Source organism: Numida meleagris, chromosome 5 (genome assembly GCF_002078875.1).
Source record: "Numida meleagris isolate 19003 breed g44 Domestic line chromosome 5, NumMel1.0, whole genome shotgun sequence".
Taxonomy (NCBI): Eukaryota; Metazoa; Chordata; class Aves; order Galliformes; family Numididae; genus Numida; species Numida meleagris.
Genome location: NC_034413.1, coordinates 28,903,809 through 28,922,606, shown reverse-complemented (window position 1 = coordinate 28,922,606; position 18,798 = coordinate 28,903,809). Strand labels below are relative to the sequence as shown.

Genomic DNA, 18,798 nt, shown 5'->3' with positions numbered 1-18,798 from the left:
TACCTCAGAGCCTGATTTATAACACATCCTAGTGATCTGGCATGCATTTGCAGAATGAAAGGAGAGCAGAGCAGAGATTCTTGATGGGAGTTGATAAACTGTTGCCTAGCCTTGTCCTTGGGTCTTTGGTAGTGTGAAGAAAGGAACTGTCTCCTCTCTTTTTACAGTCATTTTTAAATGGACAGGGCTTTCCCTTGCAATGGAAACCCTTCAAACCTGCCAGGGCAGTGGGAAGCTGTAGACTTGCTGCCTGTACTTGGGACTGTTAAAGGAGAGCGGATAGAATTAGCGTTATCCCTGGAGATCAGAGGCATACTTTGCCCTGAATGTCTGTGAGTGTCTGAGTGTCTGAGGCTGCTATGTAATTTCTCTCTCTTGCAGAAAGGATTTACTCCTCTACATGTGGCTGCAAAATATGGGAAAATTGAGGTAGCAAACCTCCTACTTCAGAAGAATGCATCTCCTGATGCTTCTGGAAAGGTAGGACAGAATAAGTCGCTGCCATTTGCACAGCAAACAAGTACATACACATAATATTCTAGTAATACACTTCTACCTATTTGCCATTGCACACACTAACATTCACAGCCTGGTTTTAACCAGAATAAGTTTCATGTGATATCCCTGTTCCTACTCAGGCTACCAGGAGGCTGCAAACTCTTAACAAAAGTGACTTTCACTGTCACTAATTGACAGCAAAATTATGTCCTCTCAGTACCCATCCAGGGTAACGGAAACAAACCAGTCCCCTGTGTTCCTCCCCAGACTGTTTACAATCCTTATCAGAGTATTCAAGCAGCTGGCTCTGCTCCCCCAGGTCCCACGATAGGGCACAGCCCAGTTAGGACCTCAAGCTTTTTAAACCAGCCCAACTTGCATTTTTACAGATCCAAGGCACAGTTTACTTTGTGCAGTGCAGTAAAAAAAAAAAACAAACAAAAAAACATTGCCGACGTTTTGACCTTGGGGTCAAAATTCCTTACTTGCTCTGTTCTAGGGGCAACACTGATATGTACTTCTCTGTGCATCTTCCCCTGGAAAAGTGAAAAGGGCTCGCACAGCTCAGTAACAATTTTTGAAGCCCTCTTTCAATTTTTGCTTCAACATTTATCAAAGAATCCTGATACATGAATGAATAAAAAAATGTGTTTTTTCGTCTTATCTGCCCTAATCGTCCAAACTCTTCAGTTTTTCCTGGAGAGGGTCTGTAACAGCACTTGTTTGTTCTGCATGTGTTTTTAGAGCGGTTTAACACCACTGCATGTAGCTGCACACTACGATAATCAAAAAGTGGCACTCCTACTGTTGGACCAGGGAGCTTCACCTCATGCATCTGCCAAGGTACAAGTACTGGCCACCCTGGGGAACAATACCTAGCCCTTCTGTCACTTTTTTTTTTTCCTATCTACCTGCTCTTTCTAGAATGTATATGCTTGCAATTACAGGGAGCCAAGTGACCTTGTTTATAACATCTCACAATCACATAAAACTCTGTAAGCTGTTAGAATGATTCTACAGATTAATAAAATAACAGTACAAAAAATAAAAGCAAGTATAAGATGTAGAAAAATCTAAAACCTTTAATTTTGCTGAAGGTTGAGCCTTGGCTTCACTTGTCCCATCTCTGTACCTTTGGAATGCCAACCAACTTTATATCACTGCATCTTAACATCTGTGCAGGGCATGCTTGGAGAGAATTCTTTGCTGCACATGGGTAGTGCCCTTGTATTGTGCCATAGGAGGTGTGAAAAGTTTCTCAGTACAACATACAGTATTATTGATGTGCTTCATAGAATTTCTACCTTAGTGTAAATGGAGAGTTGAGAAAACTAGTCATAGCTCTGCTTGGTTTGTAATTTACTCTCAAGACAGCAAAAAGTGTTAAGATTTCAGATATGAAAGAATAAATACTTAAATGTATAACAGTTTTATGAATAGAAGAATTTAGAAGAGCTTAAAGTTTCTTTATCTTCTGTGGATCCCAGTTTTAAATACTGGCCAATAATCAATAGTTGGACAACAGCAATAAGCAAAACAAGATTGCAAAGCTGTGTAGGGTAGGCTCAGGTAGGTAAGTGTTTCAAACAGGACATTTACACCACAATCTAGATACATCCCTAAAATCACCATGAAGAAACACTGTGGAAAAGGGAGAGCTAGCAGAGCACTTTCAGACACAGGTATCTCTCCTTGATTGCCTTCCACTTACACGTAACTGAGTACTGCCATGATAGGAGAGCCCTTCCGCATGGCTAAAGAGGAGGAAAGAGTCTGTCATACATGGTAGCTCTCAGAGCTTTTGGTGCAAAAGTTAAACAAACATGGATAGCCAGCAGCAATGGCACAGTCTAAAATCAATAATGCCGATAGTGGCAATCTGCCAGAGCAGTGCCCCAGGAGGTGAACTGGACTGATCTCTGATCTTTTACTGCTGCAACAGAGCACTCTTAAATGCCACTGTGGGGAAGGAAGGACCTTCTGAAAGGGATGAGAAGACACTAACTTTCCAATTATCACTGAAAGAATCTGCCTGTTTCACTACTTCTGGATCCTGTGAATCATGTAGGAAGCAGGGGTTGCAGTACCCACTGCAGAGAGCTTGGGAAGCCCAAACCAAGGTGGAAGCACTGTAGCCCACAGTATAATAATACACAAACTCATGTGTCAAGTTACCTTGGCTTCCTCATTTGTAAAAGTAATAATAATAATAATTTTGCAGCTGCCACTTCGGGCCTTCAGTGCTAGCTGTAAGTCTTCCTGAAAGAGAGCATTTGTTAGTCTTCCGCAACAAGAACACAGGAACACGCTGAGAAGAGCATCAATACTAAATAAAATTAATGCTAACATGTTTGTTGCTTTAGGCACCCACAGTGCAGTCATCTGAAAGATGATGTTGGTAGCAGCAGATGATTTCCCATTTAGTAAGTGTGGTCTAATAAATAAGGGTGTTACATCATAACTCTCATCAGTATCTCTGCAGTTAGTTTAATCAGCAGTTGCTTTCTTTATGACACTCCTCTTCAACAGTCATCTTAAGAATGGCTTGTTAGCCAAGCCTTGCAGAGGGATCAGTGAAAGGGTATAGAAAGCGGCCATATCCAGTACAGCACTCTAATACAGTTATTCAGGTGAATCATTCTTCTTTCTTGTTGGCTAAAATTAGGTGTTGGCTTTATTTCAATTTGGCATTCACTTTGCAATGCCTTCCTTCCCCCTTCCCCTCTCAAGGCTCATTTTTTTTCCCCTCTGTTCCTCCATCTTTAACCTTTCCCCCTTTTTACCCTTTTTCCTGGCAACCAGAATAACCCAATGCTGTCCCTCCAAACTTACATGTTCCATTCTGCATTTATTCATAGTGACAGAGTGCAGGCCTTACCAATAGAAGATGCAGTCTGTCAATGGTTTACAGGTGTTTGGCCCGGTTCTGTGACAAAGGGGACGGGGGACCCACGGGCCCACGCCCCGGGAAAAGGGGAAAAGGGTAAGGAGATGGCCCTGAGAACAAAGAACAGCGGCAACAATCTGAGGAAAAACAAACTAATTTACTAAATAAGATATTGGAATGCAAAACAACACACTATAATACAATATAATTACAATTTAAGCTGAAAAATCCAATACAGAGAGAGAGAATGTCCCAAAATCAAGGTAGGCCTTACTCTACTACCAACGATTAGACGGCCGGAGAGCGAGGTGCTGCCAAGACGAGAGATGGTGGAGAAAAGGAATGAGGTCTCATGATCTGCAAGTTTTTATACTGCGAGCTTTTATTTTTTCCCTCCAGCTGGAAAATGGTAACAGAGGAGCAAAGTACCATGGGGACTGTAGTAGTCCTTCTCTTCTGAGAACGAGGTACATACACTACATGATGTTATGATGTGGAATACCAATAACCAAAAATCACAAAACCATGACACAGTCTGAGACTGAGCTGAGTTTCAATTTTTGTTTTTCAGCTCTCTTTGCCATTCCACTAAAAGTGAAGTATATCAATTTCTGAGGAAAATACTTGAAAGTGCATTTGTTACTTTACAAAATACATGTGGGCTACATTTAAAAGATACAGGGTTTAGCATACATACAGGATTTAACAAAGAGAGTAAGTGCTCATGTGCTGGCATCTGTTTTACATGTCAGTCTTGTGCAGGAAACCTGTGAGAGGGGATTGTATTTGTTTTTCCTGATGCTCTTCATCTTCCAAGTGAACATTAATGGCCATGCCTCTCCCTCATTAGCTATGGCACTGCTATTCCTGGATGTCATTTTGGAAGTGCTGCAGTCTGCTTTGCTGAGGTGCTGAGCACTCCCACCCTGCTGAATCAGTGTGAATTGCACTTTGAACAAACAGTGTGAGCTGTGTTATGCTGACTGCTCTGCAACATCTTAGTATCTAAGGGTTGAACCAAATCAGATTTGAATTTTAAAGGCTGTGGAGCCTTTTCTATGTGCAGTTAGTGCTGTATAGCTCTCTTACTTCCAGATTACTACCAGCACAGTCTTGCAAACATTTGGGTACCCCTTTGTGTTTATTCTCTGCTCCTACCTGCATTGCCCAGCATCTGTTGTGTCCAGCTCTGCTGCCTTGTGGGGTGCAGGGAGGGCACAAGCCAGGTGAATGCATTATGCCTTCTGATAGATTTTATTGGACTGTGTAATCTGAAATGCACATGGTAATTACTGTACCATATGAAGTGTTCATGCAGCAGAGGTCTTACCCCCTTAACTTATCGTATGCCTCTGCATTCATGTTTTCCATTTGCTTTAAAAGAAAGTCTAATATATTTTTAAGTGATAGAAATTTCTTGATTAAACAGGTACTGCAGTCTGTACTCAAAAGTCTGTTGTGTCTTGGTTAGTATTCTGTTATTTGTATGCTCATCAATTATTTCTATTGATCTCTTTTCTGCCAAATCATCCTCTTTTAGAGTTACAAAATTTTATGCAGTTGATAGGAGAGAGAAGGAAAACAAACAAACAAACAAAAAAAGAATACAAGACAAAAGTTGCATGCTTTAATTTTCCCTTGATCTGAACCAAGCAAGTCCCTTGGTAGAACTAGACTAAATGCTGCAAGAAAGGCTGTGTTTCAGATACACAATGGTTTCATTCACACTGGGAAATAGGAAAAAAAAAAACACAATAGTCAGTAACAGCTGTTCTAAGTTATGAACACACATCCTGCTCTTCTCTTTGTTAAAGATTCTATCACATTGTTTAATGAATAGCTTGCAATGAAGTGCTTTCTGTTGACAGAACGGCTATACGCCACTACACATAGCTGCCAAGAAAAACCAGATGGACATAGCAACTACACTGCTGGAATATGGTGCTGATGCCAATGCTGTAACCAGACAGGGTATTGCCCCTGTACATCTGGCCTCTCAGGACGGCCACGTGGACATGGTGTCCTTACTTCTTACTAGAAATGCTAATGTAAATCTCAGTAACAAGGTAAGTGTTTTATCTGCTTGGTGCTAAGGCAATAAACAAACACAGTGGCATGAAGGATAGGGGCCTCCAGTTTTGTCCACTGTGATTCTGCAGGTTCTGAAAAACACCATAGGTTTTTGAGTACACATTGCCATTTCTTCTAGCAAAGAGAGCAGCATGCAGCAAGTGCTCTGTCAGATTGAATGAACTGTATTTCATAGTCCCCAGGTTTTGATGATGTCTAGCACCATATGCTGCAGACAAGTTTATAAATCCATCTCCCTCTCTGCTGTGTTACACCCATCTGCCGAAACATGCCACCAGAGAAAATGTCTTCTGCACTCTAGTGGTTAGTGGTGTTGGGCAGTCATTTAGGAGTCTCTAAATGTGTGCCTGCCCATTAAGCAATGGTAATAGCTAACTTGTGAAGGGAAACTAGTTCTTTTTTCTTTGTTTGTTTTATGAGGTAATAACAGTGCAGTTGTCATACTTTTTTTGTTCATTGAAGTAAGTGAGTCTTCCTCCCCAGTGAATGTTCCTTACAGCACGGTGACTTTTATTGCAATTTCTCCTGGGGGCAGGAAAAGGAAAACTAGAAGATTTTAGTTTCTGCAAGTATAACTTAATCTATAAAGTGTGTTCTATAGTAATGTTTCTAGCAAATGCGTCCTTAATTCTTTAAATGCTCACCTTAGCCATCAGAAAGGTTGTAAAGTGCAATTTCAATATGGATTTGTGTGACTGAAGTAGAAAGGCAAGAATCAAATTTTTCAAGGAGAACATTTCTCATTCTTAGTAGGTAGAAAGACTTTGTGTCCCCTGAGGCTGTGGGTGGTGCTACACTGGATTGCTTATTTTCCGTCCTCCTTGAATAAGTTCTTTTGAGGGTTGCAGTGTTAAAATGGGATGGAAGGTACCGTGATAATAGGAGGGTGGCAAAGTCTTTGGCTACAGCAAATAAGAACAAGCCCAAATACAGCAGCCACAGAAATGAAGGAAAAGAGCTGCTTACCTTTGGAAGGCCTTAAGTAGGCAGGGATCTCCACAAAGAGATGCCTGTGCCTCCACTGCCAACCCTTAAATGAGGTCTGGGAAGGGGTGGAGCCCCTTCCATTCACTCAGGTGCATTGCATGCACCTGAGCTCCCCTGGATTGGCCCTGCCTTCCCACCAGGTGCTCAATCACTGGTTCAGGCCGTGACTTAGCATTTCCTCTACAAGGGTGTTGATTTGTATTTGCCCTCATGTCAGAGTGTGGGCTTGTGCAGCGTTGGATATATTTTGTATTGCTATTGTACAATTTACTGTGTACACATTCTGTGTCACGTTGGCTATGGAGACCATGATAACTGCTGCTTAGCATTTTGATTCAGTTCCACCATTAGTTACCTGCAACATCTTCCAATCTGTTGCTGCTAGGTTGTAATCTGTTAGTTTCTCATTATACAGATAATGACACCTTTGAAAATAATTATCCTGTACTTGCTTAGCAATGCACATTTCCTCTGAGCTCAGCATCTGTATTTGAAGCCAGACATTTGAAGCACACCGACTCTGAGTTTTGCAACGGAAGTAAAAGGCCATTTGTTTTCTTCAGAGTCCACAGGACAGCTGGGAGCTGACTGCTCAGATTCTCAGTGTGGACACTGAGCACTTACTAAAACTTTTAAGAAGGTTTGGCCCATAATATCCCGGTCCCATTATGTAATTTACAGTTGTTTGCTTTTATATATTTATGCTGTGGGACCCACCTAACCATTGTTGTCATCGGCATTGCTTTTTCAAGAGCAGTACAGCTACTGCTGTTGGTAAGGAGTCACACTGCAAGTTGTGGGTGGAATGTATGCAGTTCTGTGGAGGTTAATTTGGGTTTAAAGGTACAAGATTTACCTAACCGAGGTAACACTTAAGTCTGAGTGTATGTTGCTCGTAGAAAACTTGCGGAAGTCTAAGCAATTATTCAGAATTTCTTTTAAAGTCTTGCTCATTCTAAGGAAGTGAATTAGCCAGGAGGGGAAAAAATACTGTGCAGCTTTTTCCTCAAGTGCATTATATAATTTGCTATTCTGTATTTAGTGTTGCAGAAGGAAATGTTCCTTGTGTGAAAGAAACACTATCTTCTTAGTTTTTAAGTTGTATTTTTTTGCAGTTCAGTAAATTGAGAATCACAACACACTGCTTGTAAGTGAAGGTAGAATTTTTCACTTCTCTAATTTCAGTAGGACTTTCTGGATCTTATTGATAGTGGAATTTGTATTTGATATTTGTGTGCCACCTCTCAACATTGTTATCTACTGCTCCTGATTTACAGAGTGGACTGACACCATTGCACTTGGCTGCTCAAGAGGACAGAGTCAATGTAGCAGAGGTTCTTGTTAACCAAGGAGCTGCTGTTGATGCTCAGACAAAGGTATGGATGCCACTGCCAATGTCTGTTTTTTTCCTTCACGGAGGCAGAAGCCTGTAAACTGGTCTAGTAATCAGTTTCAGAGTGAAACTGAAAAAACAGCAGTGAAACATTCCTTGTAATAAATTGCTGTAGAATATATTTTGAACACTGAAGACATGTAAACCTCAGTGTTTAGTATTATAATCAGTATTTGAGCTGTAAGCTTATTTCTTGCCAAGTATTTAGATCAATTTAGATGTTTGCTACTTTTGCGTTTTACTGAAGGTAAGTGGGATTGAGCTGGTTTTTATGTTAAGAAACTTTCAGAAAAACTAGAAGTCTCTCTACAGGGAGTCATATAATCTTTTACCATATGCACACACTCATGTGATTTCGTAGTTTTTACATGTAGTTCATAGTAGCACTCATCTAACAGTAGAAACAAAACACACGAGAACTGTTATTTAAAACATCTGTATTTACAGCAAGAGAAGCAATGTAAATGCAAAGTAGGCATTCCTGGTTATTAAGTGGTTAATAGTTTTTCCCATGACTTAAGAGAGTTTATGGAATTGAGTAGTCTTCTTTTGCTGAGCTGTTACTAAGCAGTCATCCATAGGCATGATTCTACATGTTCATTTGTAAAGACTTCCCCCTGCTCCTAGAGCTTGAATGAGCCTTCATGACTAAACGCCTACACTTCCCAGCCATTCTTTTTTACAAAGTACAGTGGACTGGTCTGTTTCATAATATCAATATATTCTAGGAAACTGACTTTTTTGAGGGTCCCAAACTGAGGGAGGGCTGATGTCCTCTTGATGACATTTCAAACTTACTGGCCTAAAAATAGCTTTGCTTAAAGTAAATATTTGGACTTCTATAAAAGAGGATTTATAACCATTTTCTAGAATGATTTGGAATAGATTTTGGAACCCCAAGCAGTAACTCCTCCCACTGCACAGTATTGGTTTGGGTACAGTGTCTGTGACCTAATTCCAACAAGCTGTCTAGAAATTATTTTATACTTATTGTATGCTATGCTTAGAATGTAAAGATGACGATCTCAGTGTTGGTTACAATTAAATTCTTCATGCATTGCCCGGATCTAGGAGACATTCATTTAGTTGAATAAGAAATCACTTGTGATCAAGTACTTGAAGAGTAGCTGATCAAATCAACTAAAATAAGTGAGGTCCCACCATCTGATCTGGGTATTTTAGAGACTTGTGCAGGATAGCAGCTTTAAAAAGTCTGTTATGTGTGTACCTCAAGTTATGTGCTATGCTTGCATCCCGGAAATGTGTGTCAAGCTGTCCAACTATACTAACATTTTGTAATCGCACTGACGTCTCAAAAAAGGCTGAATCCATCATCATCTCTCACTGCAGATTGGCTGATTATAATTCATGGTAGAGGGAAAAGTCCTAGGTACCTGATTTTCCGTTGTTTAATTCCAACTGTGCTTTTGTTTTAAGCTATTGATTTCAGTGATGTTATTCTGGCATGAAACTTACTATAGTTCTGATGAAATCCCAGGGGTTTATCCAGCTTTATACTTTTGTAACCTGTTCGCAACCTGTTTTCCAGATGAATCAGAGTGGGTTCTTATCGGCAGCTAAATCATTCAGCAGCAGATGAGATTAGCCCTGGTTCATTCTTTGCATGATTTCCTTGGATGTAACTCGTTGCCTTTCTGGAGAAAGGAAACCTACTTGATTTTGGTTTCTGTAGAAGAACCTGCTCTTTTAACTTGGTCAAGAGCTGAATCGCCTACTAGCCTGTAAAACTTGTCTCTGTCTTTCTCCCACTCTTCTCCGTCCCACAAATAGTAAGTAGTCTAAGGAGACATTTACATCGACAGGTGCAGGCAGTCATGTGTCCCCTTTGCCTGCTCTCCAATGTCCAAGTAGGATCCAGTTCTGGAATAGTGGCCTTTTAGACACATTAACATGGTGTGGTGTCTGAGATATTGACACAGCTGAGAAGGAGAGCATGTTTGGGTTTCAGGGAAATCCTGCACAGTTGCACAAGCTCTGTGCTGAACTTTGCGCATGGCAAGATGGCAGTGTGGTCAAGCAAGCATTAAACTCTGTAGGGACACAGGGGAAAAGGGCTTCAATTTCTCATTCAGAGATCTCTGGGTGGAGCTGAATTTCTTAACTGTATCTCTGAAAGTTGAACTAGTCAGTAAGTAAAACCATCACAAATGAAAGAAAAAAAAAAGGAAAACAACAACAAAGAACAATGAAGGGATTGTATTTGACCTGTCTGCAGTTTGAATCCTGTCATCGGTAATAGTCATATCATTTTCAAGAAAAAGATAATTGTTGTTCACCCTCATTCTTCAGTTGTTCCTCATATGCATAACTACTGCAAGTAAAGAATAGTTTCCCAGTATATGCTTGCTTCCATGGAACATCCCCACAGTTGTCAGGATGTGGAGCAGGAACTCATAGGTCAGGCAAAGTCCTCAGTGTATTTATGCAGAACTCTTCTTGTGTGTAACAATTTGCTGTTAGTTGTGATTCTATATCTGGGAAAACCTGAACTATTAATCCTGCAGGCTTATGGTGATGGCTTGTACTTTTGCCTACCATGCTAACTCATCTGCTCCTTAGGAAGAAAGAGCCTTGTGTCTTGTAGGACTGTATTAGAGTGGAGTGAGCTTGATAGTTATTCACTGGCTTCTGCTGAGTGTCATCTGTTGGGATTGCAGCAATGACCTCTGCAGACTCATCACAGCCAGCTATGTGGAAGTCATCTGTCAGATACCCACTCATTAGAACCTGTGATGTAGGACAAGTTGCAATGCAGTGTCATGTATTTTAACATGGAATAGTTTCTGCATAAACTGAAGATCATCATGCATTCCTAAGAAAAGAGCTAGCAAGCTCTGAACTTATACAATGAAGGAAAATGTTATGCGGCAAAAGCTATGATATCTTGACCTCATGTTCTACGCAGGTAAGGATTGGGTGACTGGCTTGTAAAATAGCAGTTCTGTAGTTACAGGCTCTCTTGTTGAGATGGATTAACTGTTCTGTGGGAATAAAATGTCTGTGCATGCTTCCCCTAAAACCAGAGGCACTGGGGAGCAAGAAACAGCAACAGCTGAGTTGGCTCCAAAATCACTGTTGCTATGCTTGTGTGTTTGCATGATACCATCCAGCACATACAGTTCAGCTTTTTACTTTGTGCAAAGAGGATCAGAGGTGTGGCCGTCTCTGCTGTAAAAGCCAAGAAGTCAACCTGTACAGCTTAGTAGCATTATATTGGGGATCTCTGAGAGCCTCCAGCAGTGTCAGCACTAACCTTTCGTTTTCTTCTCTTACTTCACATACGTATGCTTTTGTTACCTTATTTGTTGTAGGCTAGACAAACAGCCAAGTCTTTTATTACTTATTAGATTCTCTCATCATCATGTTCCCCAATTAAATAAATGTTGGTTGTGTCACTCCCACACAGTTTCCATCAATGGAGGAAGTACTCTTAATGTCTTAGCATGTAATTCAACGTCTTGGGTAGGGACCAGTGAGCTATCAGCTTCTGCCTCTGGTGCAAGTTCTTTAATCATTGTTTATATATAACTTACAGTCCCTATGAAAACATCTAGAGTTTGCAGCTGTATCACATGGAAGTACTTCTTATTTCTGCTCAAGTTCTCAGAGCCACACATAAGTTTTTGGTTATTTGGGTGATTAAAAGGCAGAAACATATTTAGTTACCCTGAAGTTATAGCAAGGAAGAAAAAAATATCTAATACTATGGAAAACCTCTTCTGTGGGAGATCAGTCTTTATGATTTTAAAAGGTTTAAAAAATCAAATCTAGTTTTTCAGAGAATGAATACTAGGGTCCTGCTGCAAAGGCAGCAGGTTTTGTCCATTCTGATGTTGCATTTGTGCGTCTGAATTTAGGTACGTTAAAGACTATTTGATATGAAACTTGTGCAGTATCACATCTAACACAGCTTCCAGTATTGTGCACTCCTCTTGCACATAATACCGGGAGTTTAAAATTAATTTGAAGCTGTGCAGTGAGCAGATGTTTCTTCTCCTGGTAATCATGTTGAGTGTGTAAAAGCTGTACTGGCACATGTGATGTTGGGTTTTGTTGCAGGGCTTCTGTGCTGAGATTTGGCATGAGTAAATATTGTTTCATGAATCAGCAAATCTCCACATGTCATTTCTCAAACCCTTTTTCTGCTGGATAGCATTATTGTAGGATACAGCATTAAGGTGATGGATTGTCAAAGGAAGACCAATGGGAAAAGAGTGCTGGTTCAGTCAAGGATTTTTGTTCTGTGCAGACTGTTTTAGGCAAACAGTTGTTACACTGCGCTTGGCACTGGGCCTTGCTGGAGGAACTGGTGGTCTCATTGTCCCTGGTTGACAACTGTCTGAGTAATAAAGCCATCACAGAACTGTCTTTCATTCCTAACACTGTAGTGGTGGTAGAAGATAAAGGTGACTGAGAGGTCACAATGTTGTTTTGCAAGTTGAGCTGGGCCTTTTGTATCCGATTTATTCTGAGATTTGTTCAGCTCAGCCTCCTCTGTTCTGAGAGGAGCCCCATAGCAGCCTGAGTGCTACAGCGGCTCCTAATGGTGATCTCATTTTTCCTTTGGAATACCCAATTTTCAAGTGCAGAAAAAGATGGGAGGGGGGGCAGAGAGGGAGGAAAGTGCTGTCAGGAAGAATCACTTTCACAGAACAAACACACAAACACAGGTATCTCAGTGTATCTTCATGGTACGTTCTCTTACTCTCCTTGACTCTTGGTGCATGCTCAGTTGTCATCCAGATATTTACATGGAAATTTCCAGCCCAATAATGTGAGATAAAGAATATCTGCAAGATAATTCAACATGTTAGGCCCTGATTCAGCAAAGCAGTGAGTCTGTAAGTACATATAGGTTTACTTGTTACAGTATATCAAGACTGGATGCCTTTGTGATCTTTGGAACAAGAGCATTTTCTGGCCTCATCAACACTGGTACTGTAGCTTCATTGTCTGACATATACAGCAGAAAAACAAAAATATAGCAGCTTGAGAGTCAGCATGACTAGAAATATGCAGTAATTCAAGCTGTTAGGATTTATTGTTCTTGCCATTGGAGGATATTGAAGTAATACACTGACAAGACACACGAGGCTTCTGATAATTTCCTTCAAAAAAACTGAGGAGCAAAAAAATAAGGGGTGCTCTGTGTTCAGGTCTTTTATGAGAACATAAAAGCTAAGTATTTCTGATTTTATTTTTTGGCACTTATTCTTGTGGCTTTTGATAAGCCTTTCCCAACTGCTAACTCCCATATTGCTGCTCATTCTTTAAAACAAGAAACAGCATGGCAACTGACTGCCAGAAGGTGATGTGCTTTAGAGCTGTATTAAACAAAAGCCCTTATTTCCTTGGAAACAACTTATTTAGTATTAGGATGTCTGCTAAGTCCCTTAGAGATTATGCTAGTAAATATGACTGCTTTGCAGAAATGTTTGTAATTGCAGGGCTTTTTTTTTTTTTTTTTAAATAAATATATAAATAGTTCTGAAGCAAAATATTTTAGCCTCCTGGATACATTTCTGTAGGGAATTAAAGTAGCAATGAGAATTAGTGCTTTTATAGTAAATTTGGTTGCATAATCACATAATCTGCCGGTCAGTCTGTTTCAGAAAAGTTAATATCTGTTTTCAGTGAGGATGTTGGGCTGTTGAAGCTCCTGAAGTCCCACTAACCAATAGATTTCAAGCTCTGTTGTGGGAGAGAGAGGAAGGTATCAGCAGTGGCTCAAAACTGGAAAGAGGTGATCACATTAAAAAGATCCGATCAAGGACCCAAGTCACAACTGGTGCCGCTAAACAAAGGCACCAGTAGAAAGTTCTTAGTAATTGGAGACTCATTGCTGAGAAGTGCTGAGGTGCCCATCCGGTGCCCGGATAACCTCTCTAGAGAGGTTTGCTGCCTGCCAGGGACCCGCATTCTGTCGGGTATGAGAGGATATCGGGTAGAAGAAGGAGAAGAGAAGAGGATATCGGGTATGATGAAACCAGACAGCTACTATTCCCTCCTGGTCTTTCAAGCTGGGTCAGACAAGGCTGCAACGAAGGAACTAAAAAATATCAAAAAGGACTTACATCCCTTTGTCCGTAGAAACAAAGGAGTGGAGTAAAGCTGGCTACTCTTTAAGGATGCATTTCTGCAAGCACAAGAGCTTTCCATCCCTCAGAATTAGAAAGGAGGCAGGAAACTGGCATGGCTTTGCAAGGACCTGGTGGGTAAATTGCAGGAAAAGAAGGGCATGTATAGGCAGTAGAAACAAGTATGTGTCACCTGGGAAGAATACAGGAATGCTGTCCAGACACACAGAGTTGGGATTAGGAAAGACAAGGCACAGATGGAACTGAACTTGGTGATAGATGTTAATAACAACAAGAAGGGGTTCTGTAGGTACACTGGTCAGAAGAGACAGGCCAAAGAGCATACCTCCTCTGACAAATGTGAAAGGAGAACTGGCTACAACAGATAAGGAGAAGGCTGAGGTACTCAATGAGTTCTTCGTCTCAGTCTTCACTGGCAGCCAAGATCCTCATATTTCTCACATCCCTGAAATTCTTGGTGGGAACTGGGAGAGCAAACTCTCCCCCACTGTAAGGGCAGAGCAAATCCAAGACGACCTCAAGAGACTGAATGTGTACAAGTCCATGGGGCTGGACGACATGCATCCCAGGATCCTAAAGGAGCTGACTGATGTGGTTGCCAGGCTGCTCTCCATCACATTTGAAAAGTCATGGCTGTCAGGCGAAGTCCTTGGTGGCTGGAGAAAGGGAAACATCACTTCCATTTATAAGAAAGGGGAGAAGGAAGACCCTGGGAACTACAGGCTGGTGAGTCTCACCTCTGTATCTGGGAAGATCATGTAACAGATCGTCCTGGAAGACATGTTAAGGCACGTGAAGGTTGAGCAGGTGATCCAAGACAACCAGCATGGCTTCACCAAGGGAAGATTGTGCCTGACCAATCTGGTGGCCTTCTGTAATGGAGCGATGGCATCAGTGGGCAAAGAGAAGGCAAATGCTGTCATCTACGTAGACTTTTGCAACACCTTTGACATGGCTCCCCATCACATGCTTATCTCTAAACTGGAGACATGGATTTGAAGGGTGGACTGTTTGGTGGATAAGGAATTGGTTGGAAGGTCACAGGCAGAGGGTAGTGGTCAATGGCTCTATGTTCAGTTGGAGGCTATTGATGAGTGGTAACCCCCAGGGGTCCATCCTGGGACCACTACTCTATAACAAGTTTGTCAGTGACATAGATGATGGGATCAATCACATCTTCAGCGTGTTTGCAGATGACACCAACCTGAGTGGGGCAGTTAATACAGCAGAAGGAAGGGATGCTATCCAGAGGGACCGTGATAAACTCGAAAGGAGGGCCAATGTGAACCTAACGAGGTTCAACAAAGCAAAGTGCAAGGTTTTGCACTTGGACTGGGGCAATCCCAGATATGTGTACAGACTGGGAGAAGAACTCCTTGAGAGTAGCCCTGCTGAGGAGGACTTAGGAATCCTGGTAGATAAAAAACTTAACGTGAACCAGCAGTGTGCACTTGCGGCCTGCAAGGCCAACAGTATCCTGGACTGCATCAAAAGAGGGGTGGCCAGCATTGGGAGGGAGGGGATTGTCCCTATCTTTTCTGCCCTCATGAGGCCCCATCTGGAATATTAAATCCAGGTCTGGGGCCCCTGAAAAAGGAAAGATGTCGAGCTTTCAGAGCGGGTCCAGAAGAAGACCACAAAGATGATCAGAGGGCTGGAGCACCTGTCCTATGAAGACAGGCTGAGGGAGCTGGGCATTTTCAGTCGGGAGAAGAGAAGGCTGTGGGGACACCTCATTATGGCCTTCCAGTATTTAAAGGGAGATTATAAACAGAATGGAAATCAACTTTTTACATGGGTAGATAATGATAGGAGAAGAGGGGATGGGTTTAAACTAAAAGAGGGGCAATTTAGATGAGGTGTCGGGGAAGTTTTTTTCCAGAGAGTGTTGTGGGTGCCCAGAGAGGTTGTGGATACCGCCTCCCTGGGGGTTTTTGGGGCCAGGTTGTATGGGGCCCTGGGCAACCTGATCTAGAACTTGACCTAGTGGATGGCTGCGCTGCCTGTGGCAGGGATTGGATCTTGATGATCCTTGTGGTCTCTTCCAACCCAAGCCCTTCTATGATTCTATGATAAAAATACAAATGATATACTTCCCTGAGCTGGAAGCAGTTGAATGCAGGAATCTGTACTGTAGCAAAAGATATTTTTTTCTGGGTCTCTGACACTGAAGGGACATGCTGATAATTAGTTTTATTTTGATCACTTCACTTGTTACTGTAAACATGAAAGATGTGCTCTGGTGCCTGAGGTTTGGCATGTGGCCCTCTGTGTCACACCTGTATCATTCAGCCATCAGTGACTGTGTGCTGAATTAGGCACTGCTTCATGAAACAATATGATGTGACCACAGGGTACTTCAAACTTGAAAGAAGGCTCTGAGGCTCCTCCATGGATGGAGGAATGGGAAAAAATTCAGATGGGAAACTGGTGTTTTGCCATTAGGCTGGTAGGTGCCCACATGGCTACCTGGGGCATGCAGGACACCTGCGGCAGGGAAGCCACCTGTCAGTGAAGGCATCTTCATCTGCCAAGCTAGGGGAGCCGAAGTCTTCAGAGGGAGATTGCTTTGGCTCAGGGACACCAACAGCTGTGGGAGAAAAGTGACTGTGTCACTGTGGAAATGTCATGGTGGAGCTTTCTGTGCCTTCCCAATTTCTTCCATACGTTTAGAGAGGAAAGGAAAAGTTTTCCCTCAGTCTCATATTTGAACAGAAAGCATGTCAGAAGCAACAAAGAACATCAGTAGTTACTCCTGTAGCCCTTAATGAAGATAGCACAAGTAAATCTTTGTGTATACCATTTGTAGAAGGACATTGATGTAACAGTGCAGTAAACGCTGCGGTTTTGATAGTTGCTTTTTCATTATTCGGTGTTACAGGCCAGAGAGAGGAGTCTTTACAGATCACTTCAAAGCGAGAGTTGAGATCAGCTGTCTTGACTCTCCAACTCTCTCTAGATTTTAATGTTTTAGGGTTATTAACAGGGGGTCCCCAGAAGGTGGCCCTTGACTTTGTATTTTATCTCCCCAGTTGGTCTTGCAATGTATGATTCTCATTGACCTTGCTGGTCATGTTAAGAGGCCTGTATTTCGAAAGGATAGAAGGGAATTGAGCTTCTTGTATGAGGAGGTTTCACTGCATTCTTTTGAACTGATGTTTTCATAGTTTGTTTTAATCTGAATTTGTTTGAATTGTTGGAGCAGGGACGACAGAAGCTGTGTTTGAGGTACTTGGTATGAGAACACTCATCTTTCTGCTGAAGTCTCAAGACTGCAGCTACTACAGGGAGCCATGCCAGACTTGGTGACTAGGTTCCTGGGCACTGCTTGGAAGCTCTGAGGCGAGCCCTATGCTTACAGTGACTGTGAGGCAATGTTCCAGTGTTCAGGTCACAATGAGTATGTTTTAACTAGCATTTGGGCTTTTACCACTGCACAACTATTCTGGGGAAAAGTTCATTGTAGTCATTTGGCATCTGATCCAATGTTCGTATAAGTCAGTGGAAAAATTCATTCTGCTGATAACAGTGGAATTTGAATCTGTCACTGTTTCTTGCAATCATTAACTCATCCTGGCTGTCAGAGCTAGTAGTTTCTTTAGATGGCAGTAAGTACGTAATTAACTGAAGAAAATATATACACCCTAATTTAAAGTAGGTGGTACAGCTACCATCGACTAGCTTGCACAAATACAGATGAAAACAGGTAACCTTGTGTGAAGTAGCATCAGAGGCAAAGTATCATGAAGAAAATGGTGCACCTAAACCACAGGCAGTTGAAACTTCCCTTTAGTGGAAATAGTTTATTTGAGGGGTTTTCTTTCCTTCGTAAACTCATAGGGGTTGAAAGGGATCTTTGGAAATCATCTAGTCCAAACTCCCTGCTAAAGCAGATTCCCTAGAGAAGGTTGCACAGGAAAACGCAGCTTTGACCTCACCATTTGAACACATAGTGTAGGGCTGGCTCCTGAAGCCCAGTCCAAGGCAGACCTTGGACTCGCTCTCCTCAGTGCTTTTGACCCAGTTGTCTCAACTGGCCACGCCTCACTAAGGTGTGTGCATATATGAAGGATGGCAGACTACAGCTTTTAACTCTTTGTGTGCCTCCCGGGCAGTAGACTTTTTTCCTCAGCAGAAGAGTGAAGGCCGTTTTTCTGCTTCTGAATACTGATTAGATCCACGGGTCAATGCAAGACCAGCCCATTTTTCAGTGTTTCTGCCCACAAGTTTAGCTTTTGGATCTAGTTCCAAATTGTTCAATCTCCATTTATTTTCTTTCTGGCTGTGTGGCTGTTTTGGTCTCAGTGGCAACTGAGGGCATTCATCATGGCCACATTTCCCCAGCAATGTCGTAATTGACCTTTCTGCCCCTGAAATAAATATCTTCATACAGCTTCACCTATTATCTGCTCTTCTGAGAGCAGAATTCTTGTGGATAAACAAAAGCACATTTGCAGTATATCTTACGATGTGTTCAGTGGGTTTGTGTTCTTTTATCTGTTATGATTTTTACAGACTAGCACTTAGTTTTTTCCATAAAAGCTTGTTAAGGACCATGGGGCCAATACCACATTGGAAGTCCCACTGAGTAGCCAGAGGACATTTTAGAATGGTATTTTCATCCTGGTTGCAAAATGATGAAGTACCATATGAACACTGGCTGAGATGACCCTTTTGGCATCTCAGAGCCAGTCAAGTGGGCCCCTGATATCTGATCTTTAGAAGGGAAAAGAATCCTGATGACACCTCAGGAGAAGAGGAAGCCCATCTCTGGGAGTCAAGCAGAGCATCTGTTGGAAAGCCATTGAGTTGTCACTGGGGGT

General features: G+C 41.9%; 1 protein-coding gene across 8 annotated transcripts in view; it reads left to right on the top strand.

The window, feature by feature from the left end:
* Positions 1 to 18,798, top strand: part of ANK3 (ankyrin 3) — a 350,679-nt gene that overhangs the window by 245,662 nt on the left and 86,219 nt on the right. For all 8 annotated transcript variants that reach the window (XM_021397586.1, XM_021397585.1, XM_021397583.1 and 5 more), the window contains 4 exons: positions 382 to 480; positions 1,243 to 1,341; positions 5,254 to 5,451; positions 7,741 to 7,839. In XM_021397586.1, coding sequence (XP_021253261.1) covers positions 382 to 480; positions 1,243 to 1,341; positions 5,254 to 5,451; positions 7,741 to 7,839 — 495 coding nt within the window. The remainder of the gene's footprint in view (positions 1 to 381; positions 481 to 1,242; positions 1,342 to 5,253; positions 5,452 to 7,740; positions 7,840 to 18,798) is intronic.